The following is a 14,802-nucleotide window of genomic DNA, read 5'->3' as shown; positions in this document are numbered from 1 at the left end:
GCTGCGAAAGAGATTTAGTATGATTTATTACATTAATGTCCAGTATCCTGACATTTGTTACAGTGTTGTTCATCTGCAATATTTATTGTAAGCCACATGTGCACACACACACACACACACACACACACACACACACACACACACACACACACACACACCTGTGTAAACCCAAGAACCAGCCTGGCGTGGTGAATGGAGAGGTGGAAAAGCCCTTTTACTGGTGTGTGGTTTTGTTTGAAATCCCCAGCTCTCTGTTTATTGTAATCAAAGTGCCTCCGACTATTCCACCCCTTTTTAAGAGCCCACAGCCATACATCATCCTAATTAGTACTGAGTCAAGGGAAAGACGAGAGAATGAGGGGCTGAGGCTCTTACAGTCGTTTAGGGTGAAGCCCGAGCAGGAGAGAGTCCAGAGTGTCCTGAGTTTTTCATGAAAGAGAGTCCGTCCTGTGGTCGAGAGTGGTTTTCCGGACTGTGCATGCCACAAATGTCAGAGCGGTAGCCAGAATGTTCCATCCTAGACGGTACACACACACCAATACAGATGACATGCGTCCCAAACCATCCAGGACCCCTAACCAAACCTTTATGGCTGAGCCTGAAACTGTGGAGACAATATTCTCAAAAATACATTCGATTATTCTATCTGTGTGCTACCCTGCTGTTAATGTTTTCAAACTGACACTGCTAACCAGGTAACAGCAGATCAAGAACTCCACAAGCTTCAAGCAGACAACACAGTGTGAAGGATCGCTTCTGTTTCGCTTGTCTCAGATTTTCTATTTCTTCCCATGGGTTGTGGCAAAAGTCCACAAACCATTTAAGAGACCCCCAACAATCATCCCACATTTTACCCTCCCTCTTACAGTTTTTCTTTCCCTTCGTTTTTGTCAAATTACAGACTTTCAAATGTATGCTTCCTGGTAAATGCCCCGCAAAGCGTCTCCCTGGGATTATCAGGTATCGGGACAAAGCCCAGAGATGGTGTATCAAAGCGTCTCGCAGCACACTGCAATCCAGAAGTCCCTCTTTCCTTAGCTAGTCCAAAAAAAAAGAAAAAGAAAAACTCCCAACCTGGAGCGTTGCAGTGTATTTTTAAAGCGGATTGTTTTTCATCCATGTCACCGCTCCAAATGAATGCTATTGAAGTGGTGGCTGAGGACTGAAAAGCCAACGAGAGAGATCTACAGTTAGATGAAATTCATTTCGGGCTAGGGTTACGGGTAATGGAGGCTTAATTTATTGCCTAACATAAAATGACACTTCAACCCTCGTCTGCCCCCGGCTGCACTGTCTAGTGCACTCAGCAGGTGACTACCACCGCTCAAGCAAACTTGCTCCGCTTAACGCCGCCTGAAATACGATCAATCCTGGGCCCGGGCAATAGGTGCTGTATTACATACTTATAAAGACATGTCAGTGAGGGACTGTGCACACAAGCTCATGTACATAGACATGTATTACTCCTCACACAATCTTCTTCCAGTGCTCATTTAGACTGAAATGGAAGCACTCTTGCCTCATTGTGGAATGTAAAATACCGTATTACATGACTCAAAAGGAGCAAATCAGCTTCACACACATGCCAGCTCTGCGTAAGTTCAACATGCCACATCGACAGTAGGCTGAGAGGCTCGCAGTAATGCTGTCTGTCCTGGTGGCTCATTTGTGTCATTCTCCCCTCAAACCACCCTGTCCGTCCTCTGGCAAGATTCCCAACATCTTTATGCTCACCCAAAGACCTGCTGTTACTCGATGAGACCACTGGGTGCCGTTAGAGAGCACCGGTCTGTAATTCTAGCTTTGACTGTGGCTCCTGGTTCATCGTTGCAAAACTGTAAATGAAACCCAGACCATCAGGATATGACACAGTTTCTGTCTGAAAGAGATTTGAGATGTAAATACATACGTGTGCTCCTCTTTGCATTTAAAGGTCAATGGTGACTGATCTGTTGTGGCAGATGCAATAACTGGTCACATTGCTCTTGTGAGTTGAACAATAGAATTAACTTTTTTTGATTGACAGGTTAACTTTCCCTTTGTAAATATAATTTCCTGTAAATTCATTGCTAGAAATATTATGTTTCCTTTGTATTAATATATAACAAGTCTTCATTATAGATAAAAACGACCAGACCTATGATATTTATTTTGTTGACTTGTCCATAATGTTTCCAACAATGTTCAAACCCAGAGAAATCCCCAATTTTATTCAAGGTAACGGGACAATTCATTTTAGTTGCCTTTGAATTGTGCCGTCCTTCATCGGGTAGATTTTCATCAGTGATGGTGGTGAAGACAACAACTCCCATGATCCCACATTGCTTCATGACATCATCAAACTAGGACTTTTCTTATTGTTTTGACTGAGAGACTGTCAGTATTTTATTTTATTCTAATCTAATTTTCATTTTATATGGCTCACACACACACACACACACACACACAGCCGGTAGTGTGATGTCCTTGTATACATACATGACTTTTGTATTTAAGCTGCCTGCAAGTAACTGTTGCCAGTCAAAATACAATTGCATCGTAAATCTTCCACTGATATACTTTGTGTTATATATTTGGATTTAAGTCATTTACTTCTGATGCTCACTCTCTTTAAAATGAGAAAAAAAAAGTCCTGTATTCATTTCCTTTTCCTTTTATTTTGAGGCATATGAAAGCCAGTATTTTAGACCATGAGACATTAAAACTTTTATTGGAATCTATGAAATACAATAATAGGAAAACATATTTTCCATAATAACTGCACGAGAATGACTTCACTGTATTCAGCCAGTGAATTATTAATCAGTGACACAACAAATCAAGCCAAAGTGCATTTTATCCCTCGCATGAAACAGATGACGCTGACTGGGCTCAGATCAGATTTTTTACAGAAAAGGCTAATATGTTTAAACAGTTTTAATAATAGCTATTAAAGAAGGTCAACTTGATGAATTGGCAGCCGTATAAAAACGCCTGTAGTCGTTCAGGGTCGAGTGAGAGCTGTAAACTGACAAGCTGGGAATCAAACATATCTGAAGACTGCGGTGCCTGCCATGACATTTAAAAAATGAAATACAGAAGTCCCAGAGGAGACCAGCATCATTCTTTTGCCCCCTCCCTCACTTTTGGTGACGGTCTGAGGATGGAAAATGTGATTCTAACAGAGAAGCACGAAGGTAGAGAGAGTCAAATATGTCCTGTCTGTCGTCCTCACGGAGTTATGGGATGAGGTGTTTTAATAGAACAGTACAAGGGAGTGGAAACGTACAGTTCTCCATCCTCCTGCGCCTCCCTCCCTTGCTGTAAACAGCCTAGTGATGAGATGATGGACGGATGCTGTATCGCAGCAAGAGATGTTCCCTCACTAAAGACCCTGACCCCGACTCACCTCAGCCTCTACCTTCCTCTGTTTTTCTCTTTTCACCTCTTTTTCTCCTGCTCCCTTTACACACATGGTCTCCCTTTTTCTCTTACTCTGTCCTGGCTCTCTCAGGCTCCGGTTCATTATCTGTGTGTAGATTTGATAAAGTGAAGTAATGGGTTGAATGGAGGGCAACGCTAGAGTAACCTTGACCAATGTGACTATTCGTTTTCTCATTTTTCTTTTTCTCCGCCGTTTGTGCTTAAATACCCCTCGAGGCACTAATGGATATATTAAAAGGCACACACACACACACACACACACACACACACACACACACACACACACACACACACAAGCTCTGTCAGGTACAGTGACATAGTGTCCTCCCTAACCCAGTCTAAACCATGCGTCTACCACTGCCTCACCTCCGCTGCCTTATTCCCACACCTCAGGGGTCATTACTCACACACACTGTAGGTTTTTCCAACCTCTGTCATCGTCCACTGCAGCATCACATTTGAATGGCCTCGCTGTGTTTTCGAGGAGATCCCCCTGTTCAGCTTATCTGTTAGGTGATGACAGCAAGAGGCCCCGAAATGATCCATGTGTCTTCCATGCTTCTTTGCTTCGCTGCTTTATATGCAAAGATTTTTAACTTTTAACAAATGCAATATGTGTTAATCAACTCGCAGTATTTTATCTTATTATAAGTGAGGGACTAGACATTTTTGTAACAAAGGGATGGGTTCAATTTTCTGACCTTTAAATATATCATTTATGGCTTCTTTTAGGAAATATTGAATATTGCTCAGTGACCAGTTTCTTCCACTGAAGTCATTTTTAGTTAGAACAAGATGGTGAACCAAGAGACAAGACTGAAGAGACAGTAGCAGTTGTAGAATGGTGTCATGGACAAACAGAGGGAAAATAAAACAAGTACATAACATTATTTTTAACTCAAGCTGGACAAATAAATCTATTGGGCCATTGATAACATTACATACAATGTCAGGAGACAAATTCCAAACATTTGTTAGTCGAATTTTTTAAATATTTATTTCTCTAAAGCCAAATTCAGTTCCTCTATTACAAAACATTTTTATCATCTTTATCAAATGTCTAAGATACAAATTTGTTGATATTCAATATCACATCATTACTGGATTACTCTCAAATATGGAAATGAAGTTCCTTGTCAGGCAGCTAGTTCTTTCTGCCTCTGCACCAGATTTTACCTCACACTCATTTTGTATTTAATTCAAATTTTAGAATAAAAGTTGATACTTTTCTGTTTCTTGTTTCTTAAATCTCTAGTACTGTTAATTCCTATGATTATTTTAGACTTCATATACTTTGACATTCTTCATGATCTCCTCCAAGTTTTATTTTGTCAGGTCTTAAACAAATTCTTATTTCCATTATTGTTTAATCAGCCTTTGCTTAATCAATAGTTTATACTGCAAATTTTCATATAGGCTACTGTGCAAAATGTCTACCACAAAGTGAATAGATGAATCTGACTTATCATTTTAGCTCTACATTTGATTGTTCTTAAATTGATGCTACTTAAATTTTCTGAAGTGAATGCAAAGTGTATACCAACAGAACAATTGAAGGACACTTGGATTGCTGACGTGTTTAAATTCCTTACACGTAATATCAACAAGTAATAAACAACTTTTAAATATGCTCTAATGTTGAACTATCCCTCCTGTAGGGCGATTCATATATATGTGATACAAAATACACATTACCTCATGTACAGTGTGACCACCTGTACACATGTGCTACATACAAGAGATGAAACATGACTGTGAATGTGTGATAGCTCTCACTTCCACCCACACACACACACAGACGCCTCAGTCCATGACGTCCACTGGCGCTTTGTGTGTAGCCGACGTTAGCTCCTGATCCCGGTTCTCAGAGCACAAGCAGCTCTTTGTGTGGGACACTCTCCACACTCACTCCACATCCAGCAGCATCCAGGAGGACCGTCCATAAATCAGAGAGCAGACGGAGGAGCGTGGCCTGGGTTTTGGAGGCAGAGTCACTCGACTCAGAGACATTCATCAGTGTAGTCCAGCTCCATCCCACCGCTGCTCAGAGATTCTCTCACTGCTCACATTGTTTCCAAGAGGAATGGCCTGATTCTTTGGTTCCTGAGATTTGCAGTGAACAATGATCCCACTGAATATTAAATGTTATCAAAAGAAATCATGGGGATACCTCACCTCCCACTAAAATGCATCTGATTTATCACCTTTACTTTTCCTATGGGATGTTTCCTGTTGCTTTTCAGCTGTCTGAAGGCTGCATGTATCGTGCCCTCGAGTTTACAACTCCTGCTCAAGCCTCTGATGGGATCCTTGGCTGTTACTTTCTCTTTTTTTGATATTCACAAAGTAATATGATCAGTTGTTTAATTGAAGTCAGTAGCTTAAGGACAATAGGCCAGATGCTGCACAGGGTGATGTTCATTGAAAACTATTGAAATTATTTCAGACAGTTGCAGATTTGTTTGGACTAAAACAGATATATATACACTATAAGATAAATCATTTTTTAGTAATTTTTTTCTTAAGGCAGTGGTGGCAGTTTAATCCCTGGAATTTGAACAAGTAGGAGAGGAGTTCTTTCTCCATTGCCAGTTGGCACTTTGGTGACCTTCCCTATTTTATGATGACAAAACTTTTGTGCTGAGCTGTTTCCAGATGTGAGTGTGTGTAAAGACGGATCTATAGCTGTGCATATATGCACATAGGCGACATGCAGGTCCTTGACTATGAAACTATACACTGGAGCTGCAGCGGCGACAGACTTACTTTGCTCTGCTTGTCTGTTCGTTTCTGCTCTTTGCCTGTCAAAAGGACCGTCTTCTTCTCCCAGCTTGCTCACGGCGGGACCTTGTGGGGTTTCTTTTGTATAATATTGTAAGGTAACCTGATCAGACCTTGACTGTAGTCCTATAAATTGCCTTAAAATAATTTATGTCATGGTTTTGATGCTGTATGAAAACTGATTTATATTGAATTCAATTCAAAAAGGCAAAATAAAGGAACACGCATTCTTCTGCAGTACGATAGTGGAGTAACACATCAATCTGTCAAACTTGCTCTCTGCAATCGCTTTCTCTCTCTTTTTCACAGTGAATGAAAAACTCATAATATAAAACAAATGGAAGAATGTCAACATACTATATATAATGTAATCCCTGGTACTGTAGGCCAAAACCTTTAAACATGAAGCACATAACAGCGAATAACCATAAACCATACAGGTACTGATGCAATGGAATTGCAAAGGCACATGTTTGCATTTTGTACATGTATTATTTGGTGCACTATATAATTAGCATATCATGGCAAATATTGATATTTGCTAGTAATTAGATTACCTCATCACCTGTAGTAATACATCAGCCCTCATTTGAAGTTTGTTTTGTATCGAATATGTTCAGAAGACTGTTGAATTTTTAATTTCCTTCCAATCTGTCTTCTCCTCTTTAGGTGTGTGAGGAGCTGGAAGAGAAATCAGCCAATGAAGAAATTAAAGAGCTTCTCAATCTACTGACCAAACTCCACATTGAGGTGAGTTTGACTCCTGCTCTTCTTTACCGTCTGATTTTTTGTTTATATGTGAAAGAGAACTACAACATTCCTTTTTATGGTGCATAACCATGTCTTAAAGAAACATCAGAAACATCATGCTGTTCTGGATACCACAAAATAAGTCAAAGACAAAGTTTTATCATATTTTTACTAATATCATTACAACAAGAGTGCAGATGTCTGTCTGTGTTGCATCAATGTCACAGTGATGTTATTATCATGCTGTAAACAAACTGACACAACTGTTAGAGCCAGGTCATGTTTTACAGGCCTCCACACAGGGGCTGATACTATTGAACATATTATCTCGGTAATATCTTGAGGGAATTTCTTCAAATTTCTCACTTTCATCTGGGCTCAGAGTGAACTGATTAGAGTTTAATAGTTAAAGGCCAAGGTCACTGTGACCTCACAAAACACATTATTGGCTTTGTGAGCACATTATCTCAGGAATGTCTGGAGGGAGTTTCTTCACATTTAGCACAAACGTTCACTGGGATGAAATTGTTCGATTTTGGTCAAAGGAGAAGGTCACAATTTTTGGCCACATTTTAAACATTCAAATGCAAATAATGACAACATCTCAAACTCCTTCGAAGTCTTCACAACATATATAATGTGAGTCTGGACAAACGTAGGTATACAACAGCAAGACAGACGGGTAATTCTTCCCCTCTTGGCTGTAGCTGCTGGCCTCATTAGCCAGACGGAGACAGCTTCAAAATAAATGTACACGTTTTTATTTTCAAACGATGGCTCTAATCATCCATCAAGCCCCACGGGTGTCTCAGCCAGACAGAGCAGCCTTGATGATGGCGGGACAGAAGCGGAGCTGGACAACTCCTTTATAATGCACTGTCATCACGCTTATTTGGGCTCTGCCAGAAACAACAGCTCAATATCAAGTCCCCCTTCACAATACACTCACTTTTTAAGCGTATAATAATTCCAAACCAAAATGTCTCAACATCAGGTTTTAGAAGGAACAGTGGTTCCAAAAAAGACTTAAAGTCTTTCCTAGTGATGTAATGATGACTTTCTTGAATTCTGCTAATATAACTGTTTTTCTGACGAAAGAAACAAATTTGTCGAGCTATCAACACAGTCCCTCATTGATATACAGTATGACGGTGGATGTACACTCAAATGCACTCACATAAACACTATCCTGAAGATAAATGTTTGATATTTATCACAGTCTTGCTCTCACCTTGCTATATAGGGACGTTGTGACCTTTGTCTCTGTCAAGCCTGAAGTGAAATATGGTGACAAACGATCACTGCACTCGCAATGAAGCATGCCTGTGTCAGAGAGGCTGCATTTATTACTACTATTAGGCTTACAGTGAAGGTATTTGGCACGACAAGGGACCATCTATCAAACCATTGAGCATGTGAAAGTCTTGTGAAACTGTTTCTTGTGTGCACTGGTGGCCGTTTATCATTGCTCATCAATTAGCCTTTGAGTTTACCCTGAATGAGATTAAAGAGCAATTCAGCAGCTTAAAATCTCCGGTTTACCTCCATTTGTTTAACTGGGTCGCAGTGATGTTTAAATGTATTGCATAGTGTGTCAGCACACTGCGACATCACTGAGTTATGGTTACATGTGTAACCAGAAAGGCGGGGGTGAGGCCTCAGGAGCACTGGCCCAAGCTGAAATCTGATTGGCCCCTGAAGTGCCCTTGTCCTGTCACTTACTAACAATAAATATGACAATTTGTTTAGATTTTTTAAGCCTTTTGAAGAACACCATGTGCTTCAACAAGGAACTTTTTTTTAAATTTGTTCAAAGCTATAGAGCTAACACGGAAAAACACTAATATGTTGGTAATATAATTTGGCCCCTTTCTTTAAATTGTAAACTATTTATCAAAATCTTAGATCGACCACTGTAGAGAGAGCAGTAAAATACAGCCTTTCAACTTGGTATTGAGTTGCTCTTTAGAGCAGCCTAATTCAAACAGATTACCTCACTTGAAATTGCTGAATGGTAAATCATCTTTATTAATAAATATTACAAAAACTTCCAACAACCTGTCATAGCTTTTTGTGTTACTAGAAGGTAAACATGACTCCTTAGCTCAGAGACAACATTACCACCTCTGCATTAGTACAGAGTCCTCTCTCCAGCTTCATCTACCAAGGAAGACCCTCATTCAATACTTGTTTTTTAATTCCTCTTTTCAATACCATTGCTCCACACACGAGTCAGCCAACCTCAGCTCCAGTGCAGAATGAGGTCAGCCAAACAATTCAACACGAAACAATGGAAAATATTCAGCTACTGCTTCCGCTATTGCTGGCTGTTCACATCGGCAGATGTCATAAGCACAGAAGTAACTGAGGACAGGAATCTGCTCACCAAAAGCACTGCTATGCTGCACTACAAGTTAAAAACTCTCAAGGGTATAATGTAAATAGCAGTCAGTGCTCTGGTTAAAGACAGCAGGAGTCGAAAACTTCTGAAATTCTCGTCTTTGTGTTTGATAAGAGGTCTTTAATGTGAAGTGTTTGGAACTAAACCTACATCTACATTATTTCCTGTCATCATGGTCATTTTCAAATATAAGGTTATATATAAGGTTATATATTTAAACAAAAGTTTTCTGATATGTGAGCTTCAGTATATCCGTATTTGATGGAGGGGATCATGCCTATCATTTGACATCTGCACGTGTTCACACACTTGCACATTTTCTCAACTTCATGACCTCGACTCTCGCATGTTGGCTGGACTCCATCACCAGGTTTTGAGCATGTGGGCCCTTAAACCAGCAGGCTGAATTTTCCTGCTGCCTTCAGACGGAACAGGGGTTCGACAATAGATTGGCTCCAGCATCGCGGTTTGGAAGAGCTTTGTTTGTACCACACTGAAGTGTGGAGGCTCATGCCATTTCTATGTCAATGTGTCTGAAACTGTAGGTCGTTCGTGGGCTTCAAGAGTGAAGCCCTGCAACATTTCTCTCTTTCTGTCTCCATCTGTCCTCCAGGGCACTTGACACCGTACCAGCCAGCCCCAGTGTAAATCACAAGGCCTGTGGTGTAAAACACAAGCAGATGGCTGTTGCCTTTGAATGGCGTCTCTGTGCGATAGTAACTGTATCACTCTTAATTATGGTTGAAATGATCCATTTCTAGGGTGGGGATATAAATCAGGCTCCTTAAAACTCCAGTCTCTCTTTCTCTTCCTTTCTCTTCCTCCTCAATCTTTCATTTACAATTTGCACATGAAAAAACAACTTTAGCCCGTATTAGTCCCCCTCAGCAAGACTAATATTGACAGTGATGAAAGTTCCAATTATGATGGCCGGCTGTTCCTGCCAGATTATATGGTGGTAGGTTTGTGTATGCATGCTTGCAGAATGTGTTTGACAGTGCGTGCTGAGGTTCAAGGCTTAGAGACGTGGGCGTGAGTGTCATTTCCCAGCTGGGCCTACAGCAGTGCCTCCAGGACAGAATGCTCAATACAGGGTCCCTCACGCCTGGGGAAAGCAGTTACCATGCACTGATCCTGCACTGCCAGCTAAAAAATTAGCGGGCCATTGACAGGGGCCGGGGGCTTTAATGAGGGGCCAGTGCCAGGAATGTATGGGCAGGTTTATTTTGTCAAGTGCAGTGATCTGTTTTTCTAGGATCCTTATTATACCTAATGAACACAAACATATGGACTGAGAAGGGACAGGATGCCTGGAAAACAAGGGTGGTTTTGCTTGCCTTCATCTCTCTTTCCGTGTCTCACTTTCCTTCGTCTTCCTTTCCTCTTCAGGCTTCAGCTGCAGGGCCTGTACAAGGACATGACTCCAGATTTGATTAGGCATTTAATCCACCACACCTTCCATATATACTATGTTGTGTAACACATTTCTACCTGTAGCCCCATGTCAGTGGTCACCAGACAGGGCATGTACCATGTGCTACCTATTAGCATATTATTACTACTTCCCAAAAAGTTTTTTCAAGGTATTAGCTGTGGGTCTGTTACGGGTGGTTAGGCAGAGAGATAGAATGTGGCGGTGGAGAGAATAGCCAGACTTAAGGAAGTGCCATCAGTGAGAGGACTCTCAAGGGTCACAATACTGAGCCTGATGGATTCAGTTCAGATAAAACAGCAACTGGCAGTTTAGTGGAGAAAAGGTTGAGGTGAGCATGAGGAGGGAATGTGTAGAGAGAGACAGAATATCTTTTAATTGAAATTGACTAATCGTTAATGTTATGGCTATGGGGATGTGAAGAGGTTTTCAACAAATAAGATAAAAAAGTGTTTCAGAAACAACTTACTAACTCTACCTTTAATATTTCAATAGTTCAATAATTAAATCAAAAACAGGATCCAGATCAGTTCTGATATTTAAATGACATTTTTAATCTATAAAAGAGTTGAGCTCAGGTTGAGATTAACTTTTACTTGTGTGCACAAGTGGAAATCAATCAGTCAATGAATCAGTCAGTGGAGAACAGGGAACAATGGAAAATCACTGATAATAATCATTGTTGATTAACATTTTCAATCACAATCTCGAGACTAATGTTGCACATTGTAAGAAAGACATTGTAGTTGTGTTTCAAGGGCACCAGGCCCACATGGGTGTCTCACCCTGCTGAGAGGCTGATGGACGCCCAGCTGACCACATGTCGCGACACCGATTAGGTGTGACAGACGTTCAAATACCATAAAGTGAGCCGCAACACCACATGTACCTAACCTCATATACATGTGATGTTTGCAGTTTTGTTTGTAACGTAACTGATCTCATGACAACTTTTAGAAAACCTCAACTGCAAACTCTCCATTCATTTATAGACTGTTTGCTTGAACTTCATTTATTTGTCATATTGAGCACTGGTTTGAGATTCACTCTGCTTTTATTATCCTCATCTGCAAACAGTTTGGGATTGTCAGTCTTCCAAGCGAATATTCCAATACCATAATGACAGTATCCCTATATATACACGACTACACAAAGTGTGTGTTTATGTATGGTGCAGATGAAAGCCAGGAACACATTGTTAGGCCTCCTCTGAGAAATGCACATACTGATGCTGGGAAGATTTTGGGAAAATTCCATGAGAGATAAAACTGAAGGAGAACCAAACAAGTAAAAGAGAGAGGATTAATGGCATCTGAGAGGAGTTTGGACAAGGAGAACATGAAAACACGAGAAATTCAGGGAGAAAATACGAGAAAGAGAAAAATGTAGAATTATATTTGTGTCCTTCTGGGATTTTAAGTCATCGTTTTATTGATTTGTCTGGTCTCCATTGCTCTACTGGATTAGTTTAGAGTTAGAATTCTGTTTAGAGTTAAAATTAGAATGAGGGTTAGTTGAATTTTTTCCATAAAATGTTGGGTTTCATCCCGTATGCTGTGAGTATACTAGTTTGCAGTCCACACACACGGCCACAATAATAGTTGATTGTGTAACTCATAAAATGAAATGATTGATCATAGCGAGTACAAATTTTAAAAGCTGGATAAAAAACACTAAGCCCTAAATATGCCAGATTTTTCATCAAGATAAATGAATTATTCCCTAGGAAAATGGTGAGAATGAAAAAAAAAAAGCTCATCTGGCGATGTTAAAGAGCGTGATAAAAGAAATGTCAGGATCCGCCCCTTTGTTTGGGTTCATGTTAAATTCCTATTGGTTCCTTCAGGGACTGTGTCCCATCATACCACCAGATTTTATGAAGATCTGATCTGTAGATTTGTAATCCTGCTGACAAACAAAACAACAGGGGCAAAACATAACCTCACTAGCAGAGGTAATAACAGTCTTGCATAGATGGGATGAAAATGTAGCAAATTTGAGAAACCAAATCCTGCAAGGTTGAATAGTGTATTCCAGTGGGCCATGGTGGGAGCATGAGGGCGTTGGGTCATTGTGACTTCACAAAATCACAAGTATTGTTATCGACTGGCTTGTTTACAGGCACTGTTTCTGAATAATGGCGTTGTGTATTTCTCCTGTGGTTGATACTCAAAAAGTGTATATCGCACCCAGACCTACTAAAATCAAATAGTGACATGGAAATCTCAATTTCTACCATATGTGACCTTTAACATTGTTATTGGAGGATAACATTAAAGATGGTTCAACCTGCAAAGACCAGAATCATCCTTTAAGGTTGCAGTCAGGACTAAGGGAAAAAATAGAACTAAATTCTCACAACTACACAAGACAAACGAAATGTGTGTGTGTGTGTGTGTGTGTGTGTGTGTGTGTGTGTGTGTGTGTGTGTGTGTGTGTGTGTGTGTGTGTCGCCCAGTTTGACTGTCGGTGGATAGCAGCCACAGAGACCCAGTTATGTCTCCTCCTCTCATCTGCTCCCAGTTAGCAACATCTTGAACACTGTACTGCAGCATGCTCCCATGTCATAAAACACACTGCTGCTCTTCTCACCATATCCCTCTCTCTGTCTCTCCCTCCATCTCTCTCTCTCTCTACTTTTTTTTCTGGCTCATGGGTTGGAAGATGTTTTTCTCACTCGCCTCCCCCCCTCCCCTCAACCACGGAAAAAGCAGCACGCGTCCAGCTGCATCTTGGTCCGGACACGGAGTCGTTAAATAGTTTGAGAAATGAACGTCTCAATGGCATCATTCTTGTCTGTGTCCCGTCTCTTTTTTATGTCTGCTCGTGAACGTGTGAAATATCTGAGGCGGCTGAGAACTTCATTACTTTGAGCTCGCCGCCGAACGGTGCGGAACATCACCTTGCTCTGGAAATCATCGGCACTGAGAAGAGTCACCAAAGTTGCCCCCCCCTCCCACCACACACACTTCCATTTGCAATAGCTTGTTAGCAATAGTCCAGGACGAGTGCTGGTTGTATGGAGGAGGGAACTTGGGCTTAATAACAATTAAAGCATGCAGTTACATGTACTGGCCATGAATGCTACCAAATCCATCACCCAGGACTTGAGGGAGACACCCCAATTCATAACCATCCTCCCTCAGTCTCTGCAGTTTCTCTTTCCTGTTCAAAGAAAGAAATGATAGATTGAACTCCTAATAGCATGTACTGCTCTACTTTGTTTTACTAATTATACCAGGGTAAAGTTAAGACCTTTATGGTTTGACTGATAACCCTTGCCTATTGTTTCTTTCCTCTCATCAATCCACCTTTCTCCTTTTTCTTTTTCGTTCTAGAGCCTTCTGAAAGTCCACGATACGGTTGCCATGAAGAATTATGACCCCGAACTACCTCCACTGCCTGAAGACATCGACGATGATGAGGATTCAGTAAAAATCATCAGACTGGTTAAAAACAAGGAGCCTCTTGTAAGTAACTTTGTCTGTTATAAGCTGCTTTTAGTAACATGTACTGTCGCAAATACATTTTCCTGAAATCTTTCCGGATGAGTTGTATGTGAGAATGCAAATGTTAAAGTCATTTCCTGGAGCTTTTCCTGCCAACCCCCTATTAAAGCTTCAGAAGACAATGATTTTGAGATGTGTTGTGCTGTAAACAAATGCACGTGATATCCACAGCAGAATTTATCTCATGTCCTGCCTCTAGTATGCTCGACCCAGACACCCTTGTTTGAATGTAATGTACATTTTCCTGTTGTTATGAATGCATCTGATCTGGACAGTCTCCTGCTGAGTTCCTCATATGTGCAAACTCTGATAATGTCTGCACTCAATTTTCTGGACATTCATGTCTGAAAATATATTGAGAAATAATTTATTTGATTTGTACATTCTGGTTTCAAGTTTCAGGAAGTTAAATCACGAAAACTCCTTGGTGCACCCTAGTTGCTAAAAGTGATGTTAAGTTGCAGAGCATGGGCTGCAACATTACTGGATGGAGTCAGAGAATGCCA

The 14,802-nt window shown here is 40.7% G+C and overlaps 1 protein-coding gene across 10 annotated transcripts in view; it reads left to right on the top strand.

The window, feature by feature from the left end:
* mpp7a (MAGUK p55 scaffold protein 7a) overlaps positions 1 to 14,802 on the top strand; it is a 132,545-nt gene that overhangs the window by 59,632 nt on the left and 58,111 nt on the right. For all 10 annotated transcript variants that reach the window (XM_069512552.1, XM_069512550.1, XM_069512547.1 and 7 more), the window contains exons 5-6: positions 6,874 to 6,954; positions 14,126 to 14,257. In XM_069512552.1, coding sequence (XP_069368653.1) covers positions 6,874 to 6,954; positions 14,126 to 14,257 — 213 coding nt within the window. The remainder of the gene's footprint in view (positions 1 to 6,873; positions 6,955 to 14,125; positions 14,258 to 14,802) is intronic.

The sequence above is a fragment of the Paralichthys olivaceus genome, chromosome 17, assembly GCF_024713975.1.
Source record: "Paralichthys olivaceus isolate ysfri-2021 chromosome 17, ASM2471397v2, whole genome shotgun sequence".
Lineage (NCBI taxonomy): Eukaryota > Metazoa > Chordata > Actinopteri > Pleuronectiformes > Paralichthyidae > Paralichthys > Paralichthys olivaceus.
Note: the sequence above shows the minus strand (reverse complement) of the source record. Positions and strands in the feature narration are given on the sequence as shown.